General features: G+C 42.6%; 1 protein-coding gene across 1 annotated transcript in view; it reads right to left on the minus strand.

Annotated features, from left to right (window-relative positions):
- Positions 1-14348, minus strand: part of mrc2 (mannose receptor, C type 2) — a 278995-nt gene that overhangs the window by 64127 nt on the left and 200520 nt on the right. Inside the window, exons 13-15 of the mRNA XM_060848970.1 lie at positions 10448-10590; positions 2876-2972; positions 1962-2100 (exon numbers count right to left, since the gene is read on the minus strand). Of these exons, the coding sequence (XP_060704953.1) occupies positions 1962-2100; positions 2876-2972; positions 10448-10590 (379 nt within the window). The remainder of the gene's footprint in view (positions 1-1961; positions 2101-2875; positions 2973-10447; positions 10591-14348) is intronic.

Here is a 14348-nt window from a genome sequence, read left to right on the forward strand (position 1 = left end):
GAGAGGGCAGTGCGAGAGAGAGAGAGCAGATTCAGGTAAATGACAAAAAGCAGTCAGGGACTTTCTATGAGTACAAGTGACAAAAAAAGCTCTTCACAGAATTATCTGGAACACATTTACTCTGAATCCATAAATGATTTCAAAAGAGACGGATACTTGAAATATTTATCGTAAGGTGTGGGAAATGAGTGGATTAGACTGGGACCCTCTTTTATTCACTCATGGGATGTGAATGAAGTAGCTGAAGTTGATTGGGCTTAGGACACTACCCTGAGGAACTCCAGCAGAGATATCCTGAAGCTGAGATGTTTGACCTCCAACAATCACAACATCTTCCAGATATGACTTCAACCAGTGGAGAGTCTGCCCCCGATACCCACTGATTCCAGTTTTGCTAGGGCTCCTTGACGCCACATGCCGTTGAATACAGCCTTGATGTCAAGGGCTGTAACTCTCACCTCACCTCTGGAAATCAGATCTTTCGGCCGTATTTGAATCAAAGCTGTAATGAGCTCAGGAGCTGAGTGGTCCTGGTGGAACCCAAACTGGGCATCACTGAGCAGGTGCTGCTTGATAGCACTGCTGATGATACCCTCCATCACTTTACTGATGATTGAGAATAGACAGACGGGGCGATAACTGACCAGGTTGGATTTGTCCTTTTTGTACAGGACATACCTGAGAAATTTTCCACATTGTTGGGTAGATACCAGTGTTTTAACTATACTGTAACAGCTTGGCAAGGGGAGCAGCAAGTTCTGGAACACAAGTCTTCAGAACAATTGCCGGATAGTTGTCAGAACCTATAGTCTTTGCAGTATGTAGTGACTCCATGATGTCACATGGAGTGAATTGAATTGGCTGAAGACTGGAGGAGGCCTAGATGAATCACCCACTTGGCATTTCTGGCTGAATGTTGCTGCAAATGCTTTAGATTTATCCTTGGCGCTGATGTGTTGGGATGTTTGTGGAGTCTCCTTTTCCAATAGTTGTTTAATTGTCCACCACCATTCTCGACTGAAAACGGCAGGACTGAGGAGTTTAGATCTGATGTGTTGGTTGTGGGATTGCTTAGCTTTATCAATTGCTTGCTGTTAATGTTGTTTGGTATGCAAATAGTCCTGTTTGATAGCTTCACCAAGTTGATATCTCATTTTTAGGTATGCCTGGTGGTGCTCCTGACATGCCCTCCTGCACTCTGCATTGAACTAGGGTTGATCCCCAGGGTTCATAGTAATGGTTGAGTGGGGTATATGCTGGGCCATAAAGTTACAGATTGTGCTGAAGTACAATTCTACTGCTGTTGATGGCCCACAGCACTTCATGGATACCCAGTTGAGTTGTTTGATCAGTTCGAAGTCTGTCCCATATAACATGGTGATAGTGCCACACAACACAATGGAGATTTTTCTCAATATGACAGTGGGACTTGGTCTCCACAAGAATTATACGGTGGCCACTCTTACTGATACTGTCATATTATTGGGTATGGGCAGTAAGTGCGAGATGGGAATAGACTGGAGGGTATTATTAAGGTGCATGGGGAGTGAATCAGAACGTGAGATTAGACAAGTGAATATGAAAGGATATGATAAAAAAAACATTGATCATTCAATAATTCTGCACTGTACATCTGTCTAATATGATGGTTCCCACAATTTCATTCTCAAGCACATTAGTACCAGGTTTGCCTGTGGAAGAACCTGTGCCAGCTGAACTAACAGCCTCTGCAGATGTCCTGAAGCTTGCTTGCCTGGGACTCAAAGGGAAGAAAGGGAGATTTATTCATAAATATTATGCTAGGGGACTCAATAACTCAATACCTGGTGTAGTGCACAGCTATACTGACTTACATTCAGGTTCTGAACCTTGCTGAAACTTGGTATCACTTGCAGAGCTTCATTTCCCTGAAAGTATTCTTTTGGATTGTTCCTTCACCCATCCTTCACTGCCATTCCTACCTTTGCGGATCTTACAGATCCAGTCCAGTTGATTCTCACAGCGTACTGCTCGCCATAGTGAGGAGGCAATGTCAATGACTCCACAGCGTCGGACGCTATCATCTTCATAGACATCTCGTCCAAAGTTGTTGTAGGAATACTGTGCAAGAATGCAATAGGTTTAGGTTACTTACACTGCCCGTAATTTTCTATGTGCCAATTACTTCTATCCAAATTGTTGCTCCAGTTCTAAGGAAGGGTCACTGGTCCCAACTCTGGTTAACTCTAATTTCTCTTCACAAATGATGCCAGATCTGCTAAGCTTTTCCAGCAATTTCCATTTTTGTTGTTGTTTCTAATGCTATCTTTGATGCTGTTCCTTCATCTACCTTCCCATACACTTCACCTTATACAAAGTGCAGCTGCATTGTCTCATCCTTGCAAAGTTGGTTTAGCATTACATTTTAACTAATATATTCTCAAATTCCTCCACGTTCTCACTCTGCCCTACCTCTGCAATCTCCTGCACCTTCTGTTCTTGCACCTAATTGCTTACAGTTCCTGGTTTTCATTCCACCCACCCATTATGACAGTTTTCAGTTGTTTGCATGTAATCGGGAAAATACAGTTCTGAAGAAGGGTCACTGGACTCAAAACATTAATTCAGCTTTTTCTCAACAGTTGCTGCTGAGGTTCTTCAGCAACATCTGTTCTTGTTGCAAATACATATGCTGTCTAACATGGAACAAATTGACACACCAGAGATGTTTAAATTGTGTGTATGATATCTCAGGGGAAGGGGAGCTTTGTACACAGGTGGAGTGTTATAGTGGGAAATGCAAACTTATTCTGTAACACTGCATGTACAAACCTGTCCCTGTTCTTCCCACTCAAGCAAGTCAGCCTGTGACTTGGTCATTCAGACAGATACTCACCCCTGTTCCATCACTCCATACCCAGCTTTGTTCTGTCCCTGGGTTTCGTCGGTTCAATCCAAGCCAGAACCAATGATAATCGTGATCCTCTGACTCTCTACGAAGTAGAAATAGACAATAACTAATTTTCATCATACTTCATGAATTTCCAGTAAACATTTTATTAAAAATAATTCAATTTTCCATTGTTGGATTATTCCATTTACAGAGACAGGACAGAGCCGCCTGCAGTAGGGGCGGCACAGTGACTCAGTGGTTAGCACTGTTTCCTCACAGCACCAGGGACCAGGGTTCGATTCCAGCTTCGGCTGTGGAATTTGCACATTCTCCCTGTGTCTGTGTGGCTTTCCTCTGGTACTCTGGTTTCCTCCCACAGTCCAAAATGTGCAGTTTGCGGTGAATTGGCCACAGGAAATGCAGGTATCGAGAGGGGGGAGGGGGTTGAGTCTGAGTGGGATGCCCTTCACAGTGCCAGAGACCCACGTTCAAATCCCGCCTCAGGCAACTGTCTGTGTGGAGTTTGCACATTCTCCCCATGTCTGTGTGCGTTTCCACCGGGTACTCCAGTTTCCTCCCACAGTCCAAAGATGTGCAGGTTAGGTGAATTGACCATGCTAAATTGCTGTAGTGTTAGGTGAAGGGGTAAATGGAGGGGAATGGGTCTGGGTGGGTTACTCTTCAGAGGTTCGGTGTGGACTTGTTGGGCCGAAGGGCCTGTTTCCACATTAAGTAATCTAACCTTCCAAAATCAAAGCCAGCTCTGCTTTGCTGTGACTGTTTCAAATAAAGTCAACCAAAAGTGAGTGTCAGCATACATGTTAATTAGCATACGGGAGAGAATCCGCTAATCTGTTTCATCCACTAATCCTTCAGTAGTCACTTGGTTTGGAGTGTGTCCATGGGCCCAATGGTTAGCATTACTGCCTCACAGTGCCAGAGGCCCAGGTTCAATTCCAGCCTCGTAACTGTGTGGAGTTTGCTGGTTTCTTCCCACAGTCCAAAGATGTGCAGGTTAGGTGGACTGGCAATGCTAAATTACCTATAATGTTCAGGGATATGTAGGTTAGGTGAGAAATGCAGGGTTACAAGATTAGGGTAGGACTGCTGTCTGGGTGGGATGTTCTTCAGAGGGTCAGTGGTGATTCGGTGGGCTGAATGGCCTACTTCCACATTGTAGGGATTCTATGATTCTGTTGGGTTCAGAATCATTGGCTCTTTGACACAATGAATTAATAGCTGACTGTACATCACCTCCATATTATTTCCATTATAGTAAACTCCAATAAAATCAGGAGGGAGATAAACAGGCTGAAATTCTTACATTGATATGTCTTACATTGTGAAAGGCACTGTTTAAATGTAAAGTTATCCAAAATGCTCAACAACTAAGAAATATTTTTCAAGTTCATTCATTATTGGAATGTTGGAATTTCATGCAGTTATTCCTGAGTGTAAAATATCTGCTGTTCCTAACTCTTGTCTGGGTAGTTATGCTTAAGATAGATCTCCTCATTAGCTTCCATGAGCTACATGGAAGCTAATGAGGAGACCTAACTACTTAGGTCTGCCAAGTGAGTTATCCTTCAGGGTAGGCTGCAAGACACAGCCCTCTCTTCCATTCCAGTAGAAAGGTCTAACATCTATCATTGGGAAATTGCTGGTATCAATTATTAATGAGATAGGAGCAGGACATTTAGAAAATCATAATACAAGCAGACATTCAACATGGTTTTGTGAAAGGGTAATTGTGTTAGAGTTCCAAAAGGATGTATCAAGCAGAATGGATAAAGGGAAACCAATAGATGAAGCACATTTGAATTCTCAAAAGACATTTGATAAGGCTAGAAGGTTAGAGCACAAGATAAGAGCTCATAGTGCTGAGGTGATACATTAACATGGATCGAGGACTAGCTAACTGGACACAATTTGAAATAAATTGTGGTAGCCCACAAACCTGCCAACACATTAAAACAGCAGCTGATGAACTTGAAAGACCCTATATTGACAACAAGCAAAACTAATGTTGTTTACAAAATACCTTGCAAGAACAGTAACAAACACTACATTGGACAAACAGGCAGAAAACTAGCCACCAGGATACATGAACATCAACTAGCCACAAAACGACATGATCCTCTGTCACTAGTATCCTTATGTACAGAGAAGGAAGGACACCACTTCAGTTGGGTCAGCACATCCATTCTAGGACAAGCCAAACAGAGACACGCATGAGAATTCCTAGAAATATAGCATTCCAACTGGAACTCTATCAACAAACACATCGAGTTAGACCCCATCTACCACCCCCTGAGGAAAAAAAACAGGAAATGACATCACCACAAGAAATTATGTCACCACAGAAAATGACATCACCAACCCAAAGAAACCCAAACATATAAATAGAAAGCAAGAATTATCAACAGTGCTTCACCTGGAGGCCCACTGAGGATGTTACCTAGTAGATTAGATTCCCTACAGTGTGGAAACAGGCCCTTTGGCCCAACAAGTCCACATCGACCCTCTGAAGAGTAACCCACCCAGACCCATATCCCTCTGACTAATGCACCTAACACTATGCACCTAATTTAGCATGGCCAATCCAGCTAACCTGCACATCTTTGGACTGTGGGAGGAGCTGAAAATGTGTTGCTGGTCAAAGCACAGCAGGCCAGGCAGCATCTCAGGAATAGGGAATTCGACGTTTCGAGCATACGCCCTTCATCAGGAATGAGAGAGAGTAGCCTTGCCTGTCGAATTCCCTATTCCTGAGATGCTGCCTGGCCTGCTGTGCTTTGACCAGCAACACATTTTCAGCTGTGATCGCCAGCATCTGCAGACCTCATTTTTTACTGTGGGAGGAAGCTGGAGCACCCGGAGGAAACCCACGCAGACACAGGAAAAATGTGCAAACTCCACATGGACAGTTGCCCGAGGCTGGAATTGAACCCAGGCACCTGGTGCTGTGAGGCTGCAGTGCTAACCACTGAGCCACCATGCAGCCCTAGTAGGGTGACGAAATGTCTGGAAATGAAACTTCCAATTCAGTGAGCAAACCTACATCCATAAATTTTCAGTTTGGTAATCTAATAGTGGAATGCCAAAGTATCATTGTTGGGGTCTTGACTATTTACAATCTATAATGACAACTTAAACGTAAAGGACTTACTGGCTATATTGTGAAATTTGCCGATGACACAAAGTTGGTAGGAGAATAAATTGAGGCAAAGATAAAGAGCATCTTCAAAGCAAAAATGATAGAATAAGTGAGTGGACCAAAAAAAATAGTAAATGGAAATTTGGGAAAATGTGAGGTTGTTCATTTTAGCAGAACGATGGGACAACAGAACATTATTTGCATGAAAACAGAATGTGAAATGTTGCACACAGGGATCTGGGGGTTCCTGTGTATGAATCACAAAAGATTAGCATACAGGTTAGCACTGCTGTCTCACAGCAGTAGGGACCCGGGTTCAATTGCAGCTTGTGTGACGGCCTGTGTGAAGCTTGCATGTTCTCCCTGTCTCTGCATGGGTTTCCTCCAGGTGTTCCACTTTCCTTCCACAGTCAGATGATGTGCAAGTTAGTTGGATTGGCCATTATGAAAGAAATTGCCCCATAGTGTCCAGTGATGTGGGCTAGCCATAGTAGAAAACTTCATACAGGGTTATGGGAATGGGGTAGGAGGGAGGAATGCCCTTCAGAGGGTCAGTACAGACTCAATGAGCTGAATGGCCTCTTTCTGCTCAATAGGAATTCTATGATTCAATGATTCTAGGTACACTAAATAACTATCAAACTACTGAAGAGGTAAGTAGAAAGTCTTGGGACAGATGTAGAAGGCACTGATTTAGACCATAGCTAGAGTATTTCATACAGTTTTGGTTTCCTTATTAAAGGAATGTCAAACTTACATTGGAAAGCTCTTCAGAGAAGGTTTATTAAACTGGTTCCTGGGATGAAGAGGTTTGTCACTTGAAGAGTTTCTGAGCACTTTGGGCCATTGCTTCTCGGGGTTTAGAAGAATGAAAAATTATTTTGTTGAAATAAGATTCTAAATAGGCCTGTCGTAGTAGTTGCTGTATATTTCCCTTGTGGTATAATCTAGAACTAGGGAGCACAGTTTAAAGTTACAGGGTCTCCATTTATGGGGATAAATAAATTTGGAGACATGGAGATATTCTCGGAGGGCTGTCAGTCTTTGGAATTCTTTTTCCCATAGAGCAATGGAAGGTGGGAATTTGAATATGCCATAATGCCAAAGATATCCGACTCCTGCTCCCTTTTTACTTATAATGTTATTGGGATTATGGGGATCAGAGAGAGAGAGAGGGAGGGGTGTGTAGACAGGGATTGTAGGTTTTGACATAACTTGTGAAAATTACTGAGAGTTGAGAGTAAACAGGACAGAATTTTGGAATCAGAAGAAATCTTCCAGATCATTTTGTTGAAGGTGAGGCATGCTGTGATTCGAGTCTTTAAGACAGTGGGCTGTTTAAGTATGTACATGATGAGCTTAAGAGTTGTAGAGTCCTATAGCACGAAGACAAGCCCTTCAGCCCAAAACTCGTCCATGCAGACCAAAATATTCATCTATGCTAATCCGATTTCCTTGAACTTTGCCCATATCTTTCTAAACCTTATCAATCCATGTATTTGTCAAAATGCTTTTAAATGTTGTTGATGTACCTGCTTCAACCACTTTCACAAGCAGCTCATTCCATGTGCTTTTGTGTAAACAAGTTGTTCCTCACGTTCCTTTTTATTATTTCCCCTCTAACCTTAAACTGATGCCTTCTAGTCCTCAATTCCCCAACTCTGGGAAAAACACTGAGTACATTCACTCTATCCATGCCCCTCATGATTTTATACACCTCTACACGATACGTCCTCAGCGTCCAATGCTCTAAAGAAAGAGGTCCTAACTTGTCCAACCTTTCCCTATAACTCAGACCCTTGAGTCCAGGCAACATCCTTGTAAATTTCTTCTGTATACTTTCCAGTTTAATAACATCCTTCCCATAGCATGGGTGACCAAAACTGAACACAATACTCCAAGTGCAGCTTCACCAATGTCCTGTACAACTTCAATATAACTTCCCAACTTCTATACCATGACTGATGAAGGCCAGTGTGCCAAATGTCTTCTTCACTGCCCTGTCTACCCCTCACTCCGCTTTCAGAGAACCACGTACCTGAACTCCAAGGCCCCACTGTTCCACTACACTCCCGAAGGCCCTACCATTAACCATAAAGCTCCTACCTTGATTTGACTTTCCAAATGCAAGACTCTCTATATTAAACTCCATTTGCCATTTCTCAGCCCACTCCCCCAGCTGATTGAGGTCCTGCTGCAATTTCTGATAACCTTTCTCACTGTTCATGATACTGCATATTTTAGTATCATCTGCAAACGTACTAATCATGCCTTGTACATTCTTCTCTAAACCATTATTACAGATAACAAACAGTAATGGGCCCAGTACCGACTCCTGAGGCACACCACTAGTCACAGGCCTCCAGTTCGACAAGCATCCTTCCACTATTGCCATTTGCTTCCTACCAACAAGCCAGTTTGTATCCAGTTTGCCAGCTCCCCCTAGATTCCATGCGATCTAACCTACCACAGCTGCCTACCATGTGGAGCCTTATCAAAGGCCTTACTGAAATCCATACAGACTACATCTACTGTCCTGCCCTCATCAACCTTCCTAGTCACATCATCAAAGAACTCTAACAAATTTGTGAGGCATGATCTCTTATGCACAAAGCCATGCTGACTACTCCTGATCCAAATCCATGTATATCTTATCTCATAATTTTGTCAAGTAATTTGCTGACCACAGATATTAGACTTACTGGTCTATAATTCTCTAGATTATCTTTGTAGCCCTTCTTGAACATGGGAATGACATTTGCTACCCTCCAGTCTTCAGGGACCTCACCCTTGGCTAATGATAATGCAAAAAAATCAGCCACGGGCCTTGCAATTTCTTCCCTTCTTGGATATATCTGATCAGGACCAGGAGATTTATTCACCTTCATATGTTCTAATACATCCAGCACCTCCTATACTGTAAAATGGACTATCCCAAAGATATCACCACTAACTTCCCTGAATTCCTAACTCTTCATGTCTTTCTCCACAGTAAACAAAGAGGAGAAATATTCATTGAGGACCTCGCCCAAGTCCTGTGGTTCCACACATACATGTCCACTGTGGTCCTTGAAGGGTCCTATTCTCTCTCCAGTTATTATTTTTCCTTCCTTTACTATAATTAAAGAACCTTTTTGGATTCACCCTAATCTTCTCAGCCAAGGCTGTCTCATGCCCCCTTTTCACACTGCTGATTTCCTTCTTAATTAAACTCCTGTATCCCCTACATACCTTCAGGGATTCACTTAATCCAGCTGCCAATTCCTGTATCCCCAATGTACCTTCAGGGATTCCCTAAATCCAACTGCCAACTCCTGTCTCCCCAATATACCTTCAGGATTCACTTTATCCAGCTGCCAACTCCTGTCTCCCCAATATACCTTCAGGGTTCCCTTAATCCAGTTGCCAACTCCTGTATCCCCGATATACCTTCAGAGATTCCCTTAATCCAACTGGTCAAAGCTTCAACAGCCCCCTTGTCATCTAGGGTTCCTTGTTCCTTGCTCTTCACCCTCACAGGAACATACAAACCTTGAACTCTAGCTATCTAATTTTTAAAGGCCTCCCACTTACCAGAGGTTCCTTTGCCGACAAACAAACTACACCAATCAACCCCTGCAAGCTCCTGTGTAATTCCGTCAAAATTCACGTTGCCCGAATTTAGAAAACCTGAAGACCAGGTTTTCCTTCTCCATATCTATTTTAAAATTAATAGAACAAAGGTCACTGGTCCCAAATTGCTCCCCCACTGTCACCTGTCCTGCCCTATTTCCCAAGAGTAGGTCGAGTTTTGCCCATTCTCGAGTAGGACCCTCTATATACTGCTTGAGGAAATTTTCTGAAGGCACTTAACAAATTTCACCCCATTTCAGCCTTTAATGCTATGGCAGTCCTAGTCTATGTCTGAAAATTTAAAATCCCCTACTATCACAATCCAATTGCTCCTGCAAGTCTTCTCCAGTCTCCCTGCATATTTGTTCCTCTAATTTCTGTTGACTATTTGGGGGTCTGTAGTACAACCCCAATAAAGTCACCATCCCCTTCTTATTTCTTAGCTTAGTGGTCAAAAACCTAAAGGCTATTTCCAAGGACTAGATCCAATACTCCCTCACAATTTTTTTAATTTGGCGCATCGATTTCTGAAACCTATGCATTACACTAGCTCCTGAAACTGCAAGTCAATACATCAGCACACCAATCAGTGTGCACGCCAATCAGTGACTGCAGAACCTCAGGGGAACTTCTGAGTAGCTGACGGGCCGTGCAGATCAGAGAGAACATTGACCAGATTCCATCTCCTCAGGCTTTATCCAGTGATAACGTCAAGGCAACAAATTTGAAAAAGATAGAATCCAGGAACCAGTAGCTGCCCCACCCAGCCCACTGACCATCTTTCAAATCTGTGCTCACTGACTCACCCAAAGATCTCATTAACCAGTTTCTCTGTAAACTTCTCCTCTTCAAAGTTGCTGATGCTGAGCAAGTGAGCACCTTGCTCATAGCAGAACATGTGTGCCTGAACCCAGTTCTTCTTAGCATAGATGGTGTTGAAGTGAAATACCTAGTCAGGAAAAGGAGAAGAAACAAGACAAAGTGTGAACACACCTGAAAATAACCCAGATATTAAACATTCACAACTTCTGGACATCAGAAATCACATACCCTTTCTCCTAGCAAATAGTTATCTCAGAATACACTGTACTTATATTATCAAAACAGGCTAATGGCCCAACTGGTTATGTTCCACATTAGTCTTCTGTTGTGATTCCAGCTAATATTATTCCTAGACTAGTCAGATCCCAAAGTGATACTGCCTTAATATATTGAGAGTTTTCTTTCTGTTTATTGTGGCGATTAGTCACTAAACATATTTCAAACAAGGCTGTCAATATACTTTCAACAACAGAACATAAATGTTTATTGTAGACAAAATAACAGCGTGAACCATATTACACTATACAGGAACTATTTGAAATGGGCCATCATTAGGGTTAATGTGATGGGTTTGAGACAATAGAGTGAAAAATGTCATGGAGACAAACCTCCATGAAATTTGATGAAATTGACATTATAGATACCATTATTCACGAAGGGAGGAAAGAAACCAGGAAACTACACGCCAGTCAGTCTAAACTCAGTCGAGGAAACGAGTGGAATCAATTCTGAGGGACAGAATTAATTTGCATTTGGAGAGGCTCAGGGTGGTGATGGCCGAGTGGTATTATCGGTAGACTATTAATCCAGCTTAAATCTGGGGATCTGGCTTTGAATCCTACCATGGTAGATGGTGAAGCTGAATTTTAAAAAACACTGTAAATAAGAGATTAATAATGTCTGTGAATCTAATGTCAATTGTCAGAAAAACTTAGCTGTTTCACTAATATCCTTTAGGGAAGGAAACTGCCATCTTACCTAGTCTGGCCTACATGTGGCTCCAGACCCACAGCAATGTGGTTGCTTACCAATGGGAGACTGGTTAGCAAGGTTAAATCTCTTGGAATACAGGGCGAACTAGCCATTTGGATATAGAACTGGCTCAAAGGTAGAAGACAGAGGATGGTGACAGAGGGATATTTTTCAGACTGCAGACCTGTAACCAGTGGAGTGCCACAAGGATCAGTGCTGGGTCCACTACTTTTTGTCATTCATATAAATGATTTGGATATGAACATAGGAGGTATAGTTAGCAAATTTGCAGGTGACACGAAAATTGGAGATGGAGTGGACAGCAAAGAAGGTTACCTCAGATTACAACGGGACCTTAATCAGATGGGCCAGTGGGCTGAGGAATGGCAGATGGAATTTAGATAAATGCGAGGTGCTGCATTTTGGGAAAACAAATCTTGGCAGGTAAGGTCATAGAGAGTGTTGCTGAACAAAGAGACCTTGCAGTGTATGTTCATAGCTCCTTGAAAGTGGAGTTGCAGGTAGATAGGATCGTGAAGAAGGCATTTGGTATGCTTTCCTTTATTGGTCAGAGTATTGAATACAGGAGTTGGGAGGTCATGTTGCGGCTGTACAGGACATTGGTTAGGCTACTTCTGGAATATTGCATGGTCTCTTTCCTACCGGAAGGATGGTGTGAAACATGGAAGGGTTCAGAAAAGATTTACAAGGATGTTGCCAGGGTTAGAGGATTTGAGCTATAGGGAGAGGCTGAATAGGCTGGGACTGTTTTCCCTGGAGCGTCAGAGGCTGAGGGGTGACCTTATACAGGTTTATAAAATCATGAGGTGCATGGATAGGGTAAATAGACAACATTGTTTCTCTGGGGTAGGTGAGTCCAGAACTAGAGGGCATAGGACAGGTGGATAAGGTGGTCAGAAGATTTTTTTTTAACTTGCCTTTGTTTTTTGAGGCATAAAGTTTAAGAGCAGAGAGGTGATAGTGGTACTGTTTAAAACATTAGTTGGGCCACAGCTAAAGAATTGTTCACAATTCTGGAAACTAAATTATCGGAGAATTGAGATAGCACTGGAGAAAGTGTAGAGGAGATTTATCAGGACGTTACCTGGGCTGGAGAGTTTTAGTTGTGAAGAGAGATTGGATAAACTGGGGTTGTTTACCTTTTTCCACAGGAGATTGAAAGGTGACATGATTTAGATGTATAAAGTTATAGGATAGACAGGAGGAAGATATCTCCCTTGGAGCAGGATGGGGTCATAGATTTAGATGAAGGGAAAGGAAGTTTAGAGGCGATGTAAGGAAAAACATTTTCACCCAGAGGGTGGTGGGAATCTGGAATTCACTATCTATTGGTAGAGGCAGAAATCCTCACAACACAAGAAGTATTCAGATGTGCACTTGTGATGCTAAGGCATACCAGGCTGTGAGCCAAATGCTAGAAAATGGGATTAAAATAGTTAGATGGTTGTTTCTGACCAGTGCAGTTTCATTTCTGTGGACGTCTTTGACTCTAATAACGTAAGATGCAACCTTTTTTCTCATTGAATGAATTTACATACTGCCTGGACTATCCTGACTGTGTTAGTGGACTTTTGTTGCCAAGTTACAGAAGTTTAATTTTCTTTCTTCTACATATTTTAAATTCAGCAAACTGCTCACCTCATTAAAATTCATATAAATAAAACAAATCTCCAGACACCTTGCTACCACTCAGTGAACAAATCTAAAATTAAACAAATCTAAAATATTAAGAATAGGGTGGCACAGTGGTTAGCACTGCTGCCTCACAGCACCAGGGACCCAGGTTCGATTCCTGCCTTGGATGACCATCTGTGTGGATTAGATTACTTTAGATTAGATTACTTAGAGTGTGGAAACAGGCTCTTCGGCCCACCAAGTCCACACCGACCCTCCGAAGAGCAACCTACCTAGACCCATTCCCTACATTTACACCTTCACCTAACACTATGGGCAATTTAAAATGGCCAATTCACCTAACCTGCACATTTTTGGACTGTGGGAGGAAATCGGAGCAGCCGGAGGAAACCCATACAGAGACGGGGAGAATGTGCAAACTCCACACAGACAATCGCCTGAGACGGGAACTGAACCCAGGTCTCTGGCGCTGTGAGGCAGCACTGCTAACCACTGTGCCACCTTGCCGCACATTATCCCCGTGTCCACGTGGGTTTCCTCCAGGTGCTCCAGTTTTCTCCCACAGTCCTAAGATTATGCTGGTCAGGTGAATTGGCCATGTTGAATTGCTCATAGTGTTAGATGCATTAGTCAGACTGAAATGGGTCTGGGTGGGTTACTCTTCGGAGGGTCAGTGTGGACTTGTTGGGCCAAAGGGCCTTTTTCCACACTGAAGGGAATCTAATCTAAACTAAAAGTCATGTTTTCCTGTTAACACACAAACTAAAAACAAGCTATATGCTATTCTGCCACGTTAGAACCTAAGATCACAATCAATAATACTGTACTATAGTCTGAACCTTCATCACACACTTCATAATGTCTTCATCTAACCTTGTTGGCTTCAGTTCTTTCCTGACACACTTACTTATCCAGCTTCACCTTAGAGTGTGGAATTAATTAGGATTGTTCTTCTTGAACAGAAAGTGTTAAGAGGCAAGTTAATACCTTCAAGATGCTGTGAGGTTTGGGAGAGAAAAACCTGTTTATCTGGTATGTTAGTGTTCAAAGACACAAGATCATTGGCAAAAGATCTTGAGCGTAGAGAGACTTTCTCAGAGGCTGGTCAGAATCTGGAACGTTATCTGGAACTCGGATGGAATCCGATTCCATAAATAAATACAAGAAGTTGGACAATTCCATTAGGATTAGGAACTTTTTCAGGGAAGGGAAAATGCTGAGACGAGAGAAAGCATGACTCCTCTTTCAATAGAAGCA

Source organism: Hemiscyllium ocellatum, chromosome 32, assembly GCF_020745735.1.
Source record: "Hemiscyllium ocellatum isolate sHemOce1 chromosome 32, sHemOce1.pat.X.cur, whole genome shotgun sequence".
NCBI lineage: Eukaryota > Metazoa > Chordata > Chondrichthyes > Orectolobiformes > Hemiscylliidae > Hemiscyllium > Hemiscyllium ocellatum.